This window comes from Eptesicus fuscus, chromosome 18 (genome assembly GCF_027574615.1).
Source record: "Eptesicus fuscus isolate TK198812 chromosome 18, DD_ASM_mEF_20220401, whole genome shotgun sequence".
Lineage (NCBI taxonomy): Eukaryota > Metazoa > Chordata > Mammalia > Chiroptera > Vespertilionidae > Eptesicus > Eptesicus fuscus.
This window is the reverse complement of record NC_072490.1, coordinates 53,176,397-53,189,984: the sequence shown is the minus strand read 5'-3', so window position 1 is coordinate 53,189,984 and position 13,588 is coordinate 53,176,397. Positions and strand designations below refer to the sequence as shown.

The window sequence follows — 13,588 nt, the reverse complement described above, 5'->3', positions numbered from 1 at the left end:
CAAGGAGGGAAGACAGGCCTGGCCAAACGTCATGATCCCAGCGTTCGCTCTTGGCTCCACAGAGTGGCAAATGGGCTCCCTCCAGGACTCCGCTCAGGGGACAGCAGGGCCCTGGTGAGCTGTGCCGAGATGCCAGGTTGCATTCGGCTGGGCTGCAGCGAGTGAGGGCTGCGATCACGGTGCTGTCTGCCAAGACAGTGAGCCAGAGCCGCACCAACGCTGTCACGCCGCATACTTAAACAAAACATGTTAAACAAACACCAAAATGCTCATGAATAACCAGGAAGCAAGTCTAAAGGACAAGTAAAAATAAAGCTAAATCCTCTTCCCCATTTTTCAAAGGAGGTTACATAATATGAATAAAAAAATGAGTCCCTTGAAATAAAATACCAGCAGGATTTTAAATCAACAAAGGAACTGGGAATCAATATAGGCTTTCAAGGTGCCTTTCAATATACACTTAAGCTTCATAATCGAATTAAACTTAGGTGCCCAGCTCCCTCTTCTGTCACACTTTGTTTCACCAAAAAGTCAGTATGACTCATCTCGGGAATCCTCTGATTGATCACATTTATCTCATTTAGACACAAACTTGCATAAGTGGGAAAGAAATGCTTAAAAGAAAGAAGACAAAAACAAAAACGTGCTTTTCAGTGCTTTGTGACAGGGACCCTAACCCACTGCCCTCCAAGCGGCGGCATCCTTCAGCTGAAAGTAACAGAACCTGCAAGGAAAGGATGGGCGTCCTGGCTGGCTGCACCCCGAGGCTCCACGCAGGTGCCCTGGCGGGCTCACAGGTGTGAATGCGGAGCTGGAGAGGAAGCAGCAGAAGCCACCCGCTCTCCATGCGTCCCCTCAGGCCTTGGCTCTCATGATGCTCCCCCTTCGTTTTCACCACCTGTCTTTTCCTTTTTTAATCAGCAAAACTATCAAATGCAAGCATACTCTCAACATTTTGCTTACTGATTGAGTCTGACCTAAAAGGAGGAATTTCATATCCTTCCAGTTCTCACATTTCTTATATGGATCTCTCTCTTTCAACAGCCTTGGAAACAGGAAAATTTTACCTATTACTTTTATAAATTGAATGAAAGGACACTGTGGGACTCTAATTCCTTTTCCTTTTGCATGAAGTGTCCCATATTTTCCAGAATGCAAATTAAGAAGTCAAATGTTCTTGCAGTTTTTGAATTGTTAAAAGATGCTGGCTTCATTATGTGATTTTGCTAAAACCTTAAGCGGCATCTGAGACTCTCACTGGCGATCTGGACACATAATAAATACTTTTCTCCTATTTTCAATTGTTTTCAACAAGTTATATTTCATTTAGGGCACAGCTTAGTGAGGTGGAAATCACACACACATTTTTGCTCATTTCCTTCTCAATCTTCCATACACCTTTACAGGGACCTGTGCCCTGACCGAACTTGTCCGTGCAGACACCAGATTCTCTCAGCCTCCTGATGTGTGTGTGTCTCCGGAGGCTGAGCACCCAGCAACTTCTAAGCTGGCACTATATTATCTTGTTCATATTAGTAAAGGTTGGGAGAATTTTGTTGTGGATGGGATGGTGAGTGACATTTTAACAATTAATAAAATAGGAATCAACAATAAACAAGCTATTTACTCTTCAACTTGAAAACATAGCTTTTATAAGGTATTGGCCTTTAAAAATATTTGTAAAATGTAAATGAAAAATCTAATTATTTTATGCACTGTACTATAATTGAAATGATAACCCACCAGTCCCTGGTTTCTGTTACAAAACTATGATTTTTATCTTAGGAAATCATCAGCACAGTATTAGGCTTACATGACCAAACTGGTTTTATTTTCATTTTGCTTCAAAGTTGCATCTGAGCTTGAAGCCTGCATTTCTACTAGTCTCTGCTTTGCAAACTTGTAACACCTCGTGGCTAGAAGAAAAACTATTTAGACCTATCAGCATCCTTATCAACCCTTTCCACTGTACTGTCCACTGATTTTGAATACCTAGCCTAGACAATAGAAAAAAATGACATTCTACAAGAAATTTTATATCCATTCAAAATATGCTTATTGTTTATGTAAAGCTCAGTAAGAGTAAACCTCTATATTATAGTTTTAAATATACTTCTAAAAGAAACTAATTAGAAATAAAACAGTGTCTACACTTACCCAACTTTGCATTGAACTTGAAAAAGAATGTAACCTTCAAACAATGAGTAAGTAGTTATAAACCCTGCTGTGTAGAAGAAAGACGTAAGGAATGTAATCATAAATATAAACATTCAGAAGACAAAGCTCCTTCCTCCAATAAGCAAAGACCCCTGAGGAATTAAACAAAACACGTGGAAGAATGTGGTCTGGCTCCACTCAGGCCATAAACTCTCCGCTGCCCGTGGCAGGTCAGGAGAGCCGGCTCGCGCAGCGAACACTCCAGTCCCTGCCCACGTGCCGCAGGACCAGGCGGTTTGGGAGAGCCCATCTGAGAAATTGTGGCACGGTTTTTAAGCTTTAAATCATCAAGTTAAGAAATCAACACAATTTGCAGAAACACCTTAAATAAGCTAACGTGATATAATATGAGCTCAACTTTTTAGCAAAATTTCGGCACATGAAACAGCAAAAACATTATTAAAGACATCATGCGTGCCCTAACCGGTTTGGCTCAGTGGATAGAGCATCGGCCTGCGGACTGAAAGGTCCCAGGTTCGATTCCGGTCAAGGGCATGTACCTTGGTTGTGGGCACATCCCCAGTAGGAGGCGTGCAAGAGGCAGCTGATCGATGTTTCTCTCTCATTGATGTTTCTAGCTCTCTATCCCTCTCCCTTCCTCTCTCTAAAAAATCAAAAAAATATATTAAAAAAAAAGACATTATACCCTGTGTGCAGAATTAGGAGTAAATGATTAAGAACATCAACTCTGGAGTCAGACTGCCTGGGTTCAAATCTTGGCTGTACCCCTTAATATTTAATATCCTTCAGCCTTGGGCAAGGCACTCAGATTCTTCCTCCGTTTCAGCTACAACATGAAGACCCAATAGCACCTGCCTCACAGAGCTGCCGTGAGGATGAATAGGAGCTGACCCATGGAAAGTGCTTATCACAGTATGGCACACGGCAACGCTGAGAAACGTTAGATATTCTAGCTGTTTTCATGACTACGGTTATCACTGACGACGTATGCCTAGTAAAAGGGTGCTGGACAGGAAACCGAGGACTTCGGCTACTGGATGAAAGACAAGCTCTCTGGACCCGGTTTCCTTGTTTAGTGGGGATAACAGCAAGGCTGCGCTCCCTGGGTTGTGTGTGATGTGAATGAGGTGCTAATGAATGTACAATTGATCCTTGAACAACATGGGTTTGGACTGTGCAGGACCACTGATACGGGGATTTTTGTTAAAAGAAATATATTTTTATTGATTTCAGAGAGGAAGGGAGAGGGAGAGAGAGGTAGAAACATCAATGATGAGAGAAAATCATTGATCAACTGCCTCCTGCAAGCCCCCTACTGAGGACAAAGCCCGCAATCCAGGCATGTGCCCTGACTGGGAATCGAACCGTGACCTCCTGGTTCACAGGTCAATGTTCAACCACTGAGCCACACCAGCCGGGCTACGTGGATTGTTATAATATACAGTTGACCCTCTGTACCCCTGGATTTCCTATTCATGGATTCAACCAACCATAGATCAAAAACAGTATTTGCAATCGATGTACACGAAGGGTCAACTTAAGTTATATGCAGATATTCAACTCTCCGGGGCCGGGGCCTCTGACCCCATGCTGTTCACGGGTTAGCTGTACAGTGCTTCGCCCAGTGCCTGGCATATACTAGTAACATCTACTCAAGACACGGCTGATTTCTTAAAGTAAGTATTCAGGTGATGATACATGCATAACTAAGCTTTTATTAAAATGCTAGGCATTGTGATTATTGAGGAGGGAAGGTCCTACTCTGAAGAGGGGTGGACAAAAAATGCCTTCTGAGGTGATCTGATCTAAGGTCTGGGTAACAACAAAGAGCAGGACATGAGAAAATCTGGGGAAAGAGCTGGAATGAAAGCTCATTGAGGGGAGGGAGTTTTGTAAGTCCTCTTCATCACTGTATCTCTGGACCCTAGAACACGCCTGGCCCATAGAAGGCACTCCGTGATGAAATGCAGCAGGAATGAATAAAGTGTATTTCTGGCAGAGGGCACAACAAGTGCAAAGGCCCTGGGGTAAGTACCAGTCTGGCGTGCTCGAAAAGAAGAGAGAGGAGAGGCCCACAGGGCGTAGTGCAGTAAGTGGACACACATGGCTAGAGTGTGGCAGGTGCGTGGCCTGGGACAGTCAGTGAGGCAGGAGGGGCCAGAGGACAGAGGACCCTGTCAGTCATAGTTTAAATTCGATTTTACTCGTCTTTCACAGAGATGGCACTGAAGGGTTTTAGCAGAGAGTGGCAGACCTGGCTTATTTCCTTTAAAGATCACTGCGGCTGCTGTGAAGAGATGTTTCAGGGAAGCAGGAACGGAATCAGGCGGCCATCCGAGAGGCGATGTATAGACGCGTGGATCCGAGCGGGGGACGTCCTGAGGGCTGGGTGGTGAGGGAGAGGAGAACTGAGCAGCACTGCTCGGTTTCTACGTGGGCACGCACAGCTGTCTGTGCCGTTCACTGACAGGGGCACTGGGAGGAGCAGGGTGCGGAGGAGAACCAGCGCCAGGAGCTCTGGTTGCCTAGGCATCTGGGGGAGGATGGCTGCTAGGAAGCTGGTCAAGGCGGGCTGTAACTCCGAGGAGGGGTCCACACTAGTCCCCCGCAGGAGGTGGCGTCCAAAGTCCCGGGACGAGATCAAATAAGAAGCGACGTATGGGTCTTTATCTGCTTGTTGGGCTCCCAGAAAGGTACAAACTCAACATAAATCGAAGCAGACATTATCTTCTCGGAAGTTCTGGATACGATTATCTCCTGACGGCCCCTCCTCTTTATGGCATCTAGCATTCTGTCACCTGCAATATTTCTGAAAGTATACGTGCTATAAAAATGTCTGAGAAATGAGGAGCCTGGCGATGGCGTGTCTGTGGGTGCGAGCCCCTGGCAGACAAGAAGCTCCCAGGGCATCGCTGTGCCGTGGATGGAACAGCGTCTGGCTCAGAGCAGGCAGCACGTGGGTATGGACGGCGTGTGTCGCTCATCTGTAAATGGAAGGAGTGGAAGCCCTGTTCGAATACGCTAAGACTTCATTCTAAGATGTTTTAAACAAATTTAGTGCCTGGTTAAATACCAATCAGCAGTACAGACCAATGCTGGTTAGTAAGGGTAAGTCTTCAGATCCTGGATTCAAGGACTTCAAGCGGCAGGAAAAAGAACTGCAGAGGCTTTAAAGATGCATGATGTTTGGGCCCGCGGAAGCGATTCAGAAAGGAGGTGGCAGTGAGGCCCAGGAAAATGACTGCAGAACAATGCACAGGGGAGGGAGTTGGGGGGTGGGGGGAGGCAGGGAGAAGTGTGGACATCCTTGAAGGCAGCATCTTCACGGCTTAGAGTTCTAGAAAGTTACACATTTCAGAGAACTTCAAAGATGTTCAAGAAAGTGACCCAAATTCAATGTGTAGAATGGATGAGAAGGCAGAGCAACTGCTAACTTAGTCCAGGCACAAGGTAATAAGAATCTGATAAAAAGGAGGCCACAGGTTCCAAAAAGTCTGAGTCGACCTAACTTGGTGAGTGATACGTGGAGAAAGGTACAGATGAGACTCAGATTTTAAGTTGGGGCCTGAGACCAAGCATTCAGTATGACTGGAGGCCGTCTGGGAGAGCAGCAGAAAGGACTGGAGAGGAAAGATGGGGCCTTGGATTCCATGCCGAGTAGTCTAAGCTGAAGGTGGCCTTCCACCTCCCGACGCTACTCCTTATCGCACACCGTGCATGCAGCCGCTCAAGTCCTGGCCCAGAACAACGTGTCTGGGCGCTATTTCACATAAACATAACAGAGAAACCCTTCATATAATACAACCTCTCCATGGCTGCAAAGGCAAACTGAAATGGCTAAAATCATAAACAAAAATAAAACAAGTGCCAAAAGTTGTCTACTTCTAAAAAGCACTATGATTTCACATTTGGATGTTTTGTAAAAAAAATTACTATATGAAAAGATGCTCAACATTCTTTAGCTATGAAAGAACTGCAAATTAAACCACAATGAGATACCGGTACACAACTACTAGGATGGCTAAACGTTTTAAAGACTCTAATAAGAAGCGGTGGCATGGGCGCAGAGCAACTGGAATGCTCATGCATTGTTGCAGAATGGCACAGCCACTGCCAAACAGTTCACAGTTTCCTACAAAACAAAACTTACACTTTCCCTATGACCCAACATCCCTACTCTTGGCACTTACCCAAGAGAAACGAAAACATATGTCCATACAGATACCTACATGCAAATATTTATTGCAGCTTTATTCATAATCATCAAAAACAGGAAAACTCAAGTGTGCATAAACTAGTGAACAGATAAACAAACTACTACATCCACACCACAGAGCACTACTTAGGAACAGACTGCTGGTCCAGGCAAAACATGAATGAATTTCAACAGCTTCATTACATGGAAGAAGCCAGGCACAAAATGCAAAGTAGTGTGTAGTTCTCTTTATATGGTACTCTGGAAAAGGGAAAACTACAAATATTCTATACATATTTTGGTTATGGTGGCAGTAATAAACATTTATCAAAACTCAGAAAAATGTGGCTCAGTGGTTGAGTGCCGACCCATGATCCAGGAGGTTACAGTTCAATTCCCAATTCGTCAGGGCACATGCCCAGGTTGAGAGCTTGATCCCCAGTAAGGGACGTGCAGGAGGCAGCCCATCAATGTTTCTCTCTCATCGATGTTTTCATCTCTCTATTACTCTCCCTTCCTCTCTCTCTCAAAAAAAATAAATAAAAAATCAATAAAAACATATTGAAAAAAATGTACATTTATAAAGGTTGAATCTTGCTATCTGAAAATTATTCTTCAATAAACTCAACTTAAAAAACAACTACAGCATCTTAACATTTGCTCAAAGAAAACTGTTAAAGCTCAACATTGTTATCTATGATTACTCTGAAAAATTCTAGATATTTCTTAACTAACAAGAATACTACAAATGTCCTTAATACTGAAAAGAAATAAATCCCATGCTTCCCCTCTTTGGGCATCAAAGCATTCCTATGCAGAGACAGGGAATAGGAAGTTAGAGTGCAGCGAGGGGTGAATGCCAGTTATTGAGACACTAATGAAGCGAGTCTTGTTTCTGGACAGCTGCTGGCTCCATTGTTCCTTTGTCACACGCAAAAAGGGGAGCTGTATGCTCACGGAATGCGGCCTTCTCCTGGGAGCGCTGCTACATCGTGCCCGGAAACCCCGCCTGTACTACTCCTTAAAATCAGAACTACTTCTAAATACATAATATTCCAGGGTTTATTTCTCATGATTAATGCTTTGTCTCATTTTATTGTCCTCACATTCTGAACTCCACAGAATATTTTTAAAGTCCAGATAAGTCTGCTGTTCTTCAGGGGAAGCGGCAGGAGCACGCCATGGTGACTGGCTCCCTCAGCCATAGAATAATGCCTTTACTTTCTGTGTTACCAAAGGCCTGCCTAGACACTTTGCCACTTTACAGCTTGGTCATTTATCAACCATTTTCACTTGAACAAGGGCTTTTAAAGTCTTTTCATCATTATCCACAGTGAGAAATACATGGTATCGTGCAGCCAGGACAGAGATGTGTGTGCATGCATGCACCACACCGAAGTCTTACAAAGCAGGACTCACCCTTACCCCATTGGGCGTTCTCTGTTAATAACGTCCCTCTTATCACAGTCTTCAAAAGGCTGGCAGACACCCACACAGTTCATAGCATGACCCACAATTTTTAAAATCACCGCATCAGAAGATGAAAAACACGTCTCTGCATATTTGAAAACAGGTTTTTAAAAATTTCTGTTTTTAAACAAATGAGTGACCTTCCCTGAGGCTAACTCACAACTCAGCAGACTGCTCCTTCTCAGGGGGTTCTTAGGCCTATTGGGTGACAGCAGAGGGAAGGTGATGGTCAGAGCGGCACGCCCCCTGCTGCCCACCCTCAGATGTGGGGGTGAGGGGGCTGGCCTAACAGTCAGGGCCTTGCTTCTTTCCCTTTGTTTTCCCTCATCGTCATTCCTTAACTTCTATACACACACACACAGGGAAGTGAAATAAAAGTCTATGGGTAGAGAAGACATACAAAAGAAAGTAAAGCACAGTTTCCCTTAACACCTGAGGATTCAGTTACGCCGTTATGATGATCTCTCAGTACCACAGACACTGAACAAGTTTAAAAGACTGAATTGGCATGTAAACCACATGTAAAAAATATTTTCAACTCTTTTTCTTAAAAAATATATTTTATTGATTTTTCACAGAGAGGAAGAGAGAGGGACAGAGAGTTAGAAACATTGATGAGAGAGAAACATCGATCAGCTGCCTCCTGCACACCCCCCACTGGGGACGTGCCCGCAACAAAGGTACATGCCCTTGACCGGAATCGAACCTGGGACCTTTCAGTCCGCAGGCCGACGCTCTATCCACTGAGCCAAACCGGTTTTGGCTATTTTCAACTCTTAAAAATGTTGAGCCCTAGCCAGTTTGGCTCAGTGGATAGAGTGTTGGCCTGCAGACTAAAGGGTCCTGGGATCAATTCCAGTCAGGGCACATGCCCAGGTTGTGGGCTTGATCCCCAGTGGGGGGTGTGCACAAGGCAGCCAATCAATAATTCTCTCTCATGATTGATGTTTCCATTTCTCTCTCCCTCTCCCTTCCTCTCTGAAATCAATAAAAATATATTTAAAATTTTTTTTTTGAGTTTTTAAATTACTAGTCAATATTGTATTCTACTATTACAAACTGAAACAATTGGGTATTTATGATAATTAGAAAGCAATTTTATATGAAGATTGGAAAACTTACTTTTAAGGATTCCCACAAGGGAAACTGGACCAATGAGAAGGGAATCTGAAAAGAGAAAAAAAGAATCAAATAAATTAGGCAGGAAGCTTAGACTTTGCCTAGCATGACTATACAACCCCATAATTATTACTGAGAACATTATTTCATCTTAACTATGTATATAATAAAGCTAACATTAAACAAATGCATATATTACTACATACAATATATAGGTTTAGAAAACAAGTTAACTGTAACTGCCTTTAGCGTTCCACTAACTTTCTGAGCCCATGTGAGTCAGATGATGCTGTGGTGCCCTTTGCAAGAGGAAGGGAAGCACAATATGAAGAAGCCCTGGCTACTAAAATGGCAAAATGAATATTTCTCATCACAAGTAATAAAGGCTTTAAAGACTTGGCACACTTCTGCTTAAGAGCTAGAGCTGTCTGCTCCTTAGCAGACCAAGTGTTAGAATTAAAAGAGAGGAAGGGATGGGGGGCAGTGGGAAGAGAGCTAGAGGGGGAGAAAGAGCTGGGCGTGGGGAGGCAGCAGAGAGGGAAAGTCCAAAAAATGTGGAAGAAAAGAAGGGGAAGGGGAGAAGAAAGGGGAGAGGGGCAGAGAGAGGAGAAAGGGAAAAGGAAGAGGAGGAAAGAGGAGAGAAGTTGGAGAGAGAGAAGAGTGGGGGAGGACAGAGGGTGGAGAGAGGAGGGGAGAGAGAAGGAAAGGAGAGGGAGACCAGAGGGAGATGAGTGAGGAAAGGCAGAGAGGGCAAGGCAGGTGGAGGGGAGGGAAGAGGGAAGAGGAGACAGAGCCACTGGAGGAGTAAGCTGAGGCAAGGGACCAGAGGAGCGGAGCGTGGACTGGGAGGCTGCACCCCTCAAGGAAGGAGCAGCCTATCGATGTTGGAGGAGTGGAGGGCTCCTGGATGCCCGATGTGCACACAAGAGCAGCAGGAGAAGAGTGATCTGCAGAATGACGCATGAGCGGTGGGCATAACCACCACACGTACCTAACAGGTACTGACAATTGGTTGTGTAACAAGAATTACCAGGCACTTTTCATGTGTCAGGCACTGTGCTAATAAGCACTTCATAGGTTTTATTTCACTGAATCCTCACAACCCTGTAAGACAGGTATAATTACCAACCTCGTCTTATAGATGAGGAAACGGAAGTCCAGAGAAGCTGTGTAACTCGCCTAAATCCAGGCTAGAATGAAGAAGCCAGACAATCTGACTCCAGAGCCCTGTCTACTACTCTACCTAAAAACATCTAAGTGCATTTATCTGTACAGAGTACATTCACCCTCAGTATAATCTATTTGCTTTAAATTAAACGTTCCAAAATTCTAAAAATAGAACCCACCTCCATATATCCTAAAATAAAAGTACCAGAATTCCAGTGACCCACCCACCAACCTCTTCAGATCCACTCGCAGACCCATGGGCCTGTGCCAGGGATGCTCAAGCAGACCAGGGCCCGTGTCATTATTCTGTATTCAGCTCGCCGGCAAGTGAAGAGTAAATGTGGACTTTGAACATTAACAATATGAGTGTATGTGTGTGAGTATGTGTGTGTATGTGAGTGTGTGAGACCACAGTTTTGAAGGAATTAACGGCCCATGAATTAAGGGCATTAAGTCACTTCTAAAATACTTATTCAGAAATTAAGAGTCTGACATAAGCTCTCTTATTCTGCTGGAACAAATGATGGCCTTGGGCTTGACAGTGGCCACAGAAAGAAAAATCTGTCTTCCATTCAGACAGAAAATGGCAGTGAGAAAAAAAAAAATCAATGTCAATAGATTAGTTTAAGCTGATAAACTAGAATCTCAGAGAAGTTTGTCATCTTCACCCCACCCCATACAGAGAAGTGCTACAAATAGGAGTCCAATTTAGTTTAGTTTTGTCATGAAAGCATCTGACACTGTCCATTCTGAAACTAAAGTACTCCCAATTAAATTAATTATCAAAATCCTAATTTTTTTAAGTACACAATATGTAATAAAATACCAAGAGGACAGCAGGCAGAGGGATTACAGATGATTTTAATGTTCTTTTTTGTACTCTTTCCTCCCACATGTAAATGTATCACATTTTAACAAGAATGTAAATAGTTCACATTTATAAGATGAAAAAGGTCTTATAACTTATCGTTACTGGTCATGCTAACATTCTTCCCTTGATAAAAATAACCCATTAAGTTGGTACTTAATACATAATAGAGGGTAGAGCAAACATAGGTTTACAGTTGTGAGTACACAAAATGCAGTTTAATCTTGTATTATTATTAATCATTGTATATTTTCCATATAACCAACTTTAAACCTACATTTGCCTCACCCCGTATTAGATTTTGAATTCTGAAGATGAACATTTTGCCCATTTTCCTCTGTTCAACACTATTCGTTAAACTGTTCCTTTATTTTAAAGAAGTTATTTAAAAATCACACATTTGAAACAGCCCAACTATTTCTTTGGGCATGTATTTGTAAAAGTGGGCAGATAATACACCCCAACTTTATTCTCTAAAACAAGATTAATTGACAGCCTAAAGTAATTAAATGTCCTATATGTTTAAATAATTACATTTATTTCTGGTTTCTGGTAGTGAAATAATTTCAGGTAACTTATTTAAACAATTACCTATCACCAAGTATTGGACTAGAATCATCCTTGAAGCCATTAAATCCCTTATAGGATAAACTCCCGATGAGTGAAAATTTTTCAAATATTCTTCAAGCCAGAATCTCACTGAATGCATCTTGTGGTTTAGCATGTGAAGAAACAGCAGTGAAGCGTGCTCCCACCTGGGGAAGGACGCCAGCAAACTTGGCTGCAGCGAAAACAAACACTTGTCCAGCTTCCACGGTCCCCGCACGCACGGCCTGTCAGAAAGCCAGCGAGCTCCCCAGGTCTGATGTGGAGTTACCTAACAGTGATGTTTCTTCAAAACATAAAATTTAAAACCCCAAACAGAAGTAAGCTGTTATTCTAGAGTGTGTTATAGATGAAGAAAATGCATAGCTGCACTCAGAGATCTTACATTCCAAATACAACATAACCATTTTATTGCACCAAAAGTTACAAAATGGCTCACTGTTGTGACCCTTTTAATGCCTCCATTTAAGGTGTTTTGTTTGAATATGGTTGTCAAGACCCAGGGCACTAATAGGTGAGCAGCGGTAAATCCGGCTCCATCGAAGAGGCAGATATAGAAGGGAAAAACCTGCTAAAATTGATCCTGGATTCCACTAGTAATAAACAGAGCAACAATTCTATGCAAAAGCGCATGGGCGGATAAAATGAGATCTGTGTGTGGTAAACAGAAAAGTAAGTGCTGGGTGCTGCTGAAGAAATAAGGAATGTACAGACTTGCATTATGCGCACACTTTACCTATCACCAAGTATTGGACTAGAATCATCCGTGAAGCCATTAAATCCTTATAAAGCTGTGATCTTAAAATAAATGCTGTCACCTTATAAGTTTTTTAACAAATAATGATGTGGTTGATAATATAACCAGGGGGATATGAAGATAAGACTTCTAAGGTATCATTTAGCCCTAAAATTCTGTTTGTCACTGGAAAGGTCAAGTTAAAACACCAATACACTTAAAAAAAAAAGGTTTGCCCTGGCCAGGTGGCTCAGTTTGTTGGAGCACCATCCCATACACCAAAGGGTTGTGGGTTTGATTTCCGGTCAAGGAGCATGTGGGAGGTGGATGGTCAGTTTCTCTCCCTCTCGCTGCCACCCTCCCCTTCCTCTCTCTCTCAAATCAATGAACATGCCCTTGGGTGAGGACTGAAAAGATAATAAACAAATAAACAGGACTTAATTGGAAGCTGCAACGAACACACTATGAGTGATCAAGGAAGCCTGAGGAACAAGAGAGGACATTTTAAAAGCTGTGAAAGCTACCACACTTTCAGAAATAACCCCCAAAGTTCACATTAACTGCTAAGACCTCAAATCAGAAGGGGGTGGAGGAACAGCATGGATACTGGGGTGGGCCCATGGACTGGCCCATTCCAAATTTTAAGAGGTCCCACAGGGAGTTTCCTTTTTGTTGGAGGACAGTGTCCAAATTTCTGTGCTTGGCTGAGGATTTCCCCTTCAACCCAGTGGCAACCAAGGACAAATGAAGTGGAAGAATTAAAAATCTTTTATCCCAACGTGACTTGTTATTAAATTTTTTTTAAATGAGAACCGTTCAAATCTGGTCTGCTAACATATGACATACCAAGAAAACAATAACTTTTAATATACATCATTTCAAAATGTAACACTATAATCCACTTATCTAATCTAATAATAGACAAATATGCAAATGGACCGCACCTTTGCTACACCTAAGCCACGCCCACCAGCCAAGCCACACCTACCAACCAATCAGGACGAGTATGCAAATTACCCCAACAAAGATGGCGGCTAATTTGCATATCAAGACAGCGTCGAAAGAAGCCAAGAGCTGCAGAAGGGAGTAAAGCTTCGAAGAAGCAAGCAAGCCGGGGGATGGGGGAGGGAGGGAGGAGAAGGGAGGAGCGAAGTCAGGGCCGGGGGCGAAGGGAAAAGCAGGCGGGCTGGTGGAGAAGGCGGGACGGGTGACAAAGGCGGAGTGGAGGCGGGGCGGGGGGGGGGGGGGG

The 13,588-nt window shown here is 43.3% G+C and overlaps 1 protein-coding gene across 5 annotated transcripts in view; it reads right to left on the bottom strand.

The window, feature by feature from the left end:
- Positions 1–13,588, bottom strand: part of SLC25A26 (solute carrier family 25 member 26) — a 151,648-nt gene that overhangs the window by 42,232 nt on the left and 95,828 nt on the right. For all 5 annotated transcript variants that reach the window (XM_054708186.1, XM_054708188.1, XM_054708189.1 and 2 more), the window contains one exon: positions 8,966–9,010. In XM_054708186.1, the coding sequence (XP_054564161.1) occupies positions 8,966–9,010 (45 nt within the window). The remainder of the gene's footprint in view (positions 1–8,965; positions 9,011–13,588) is intronic.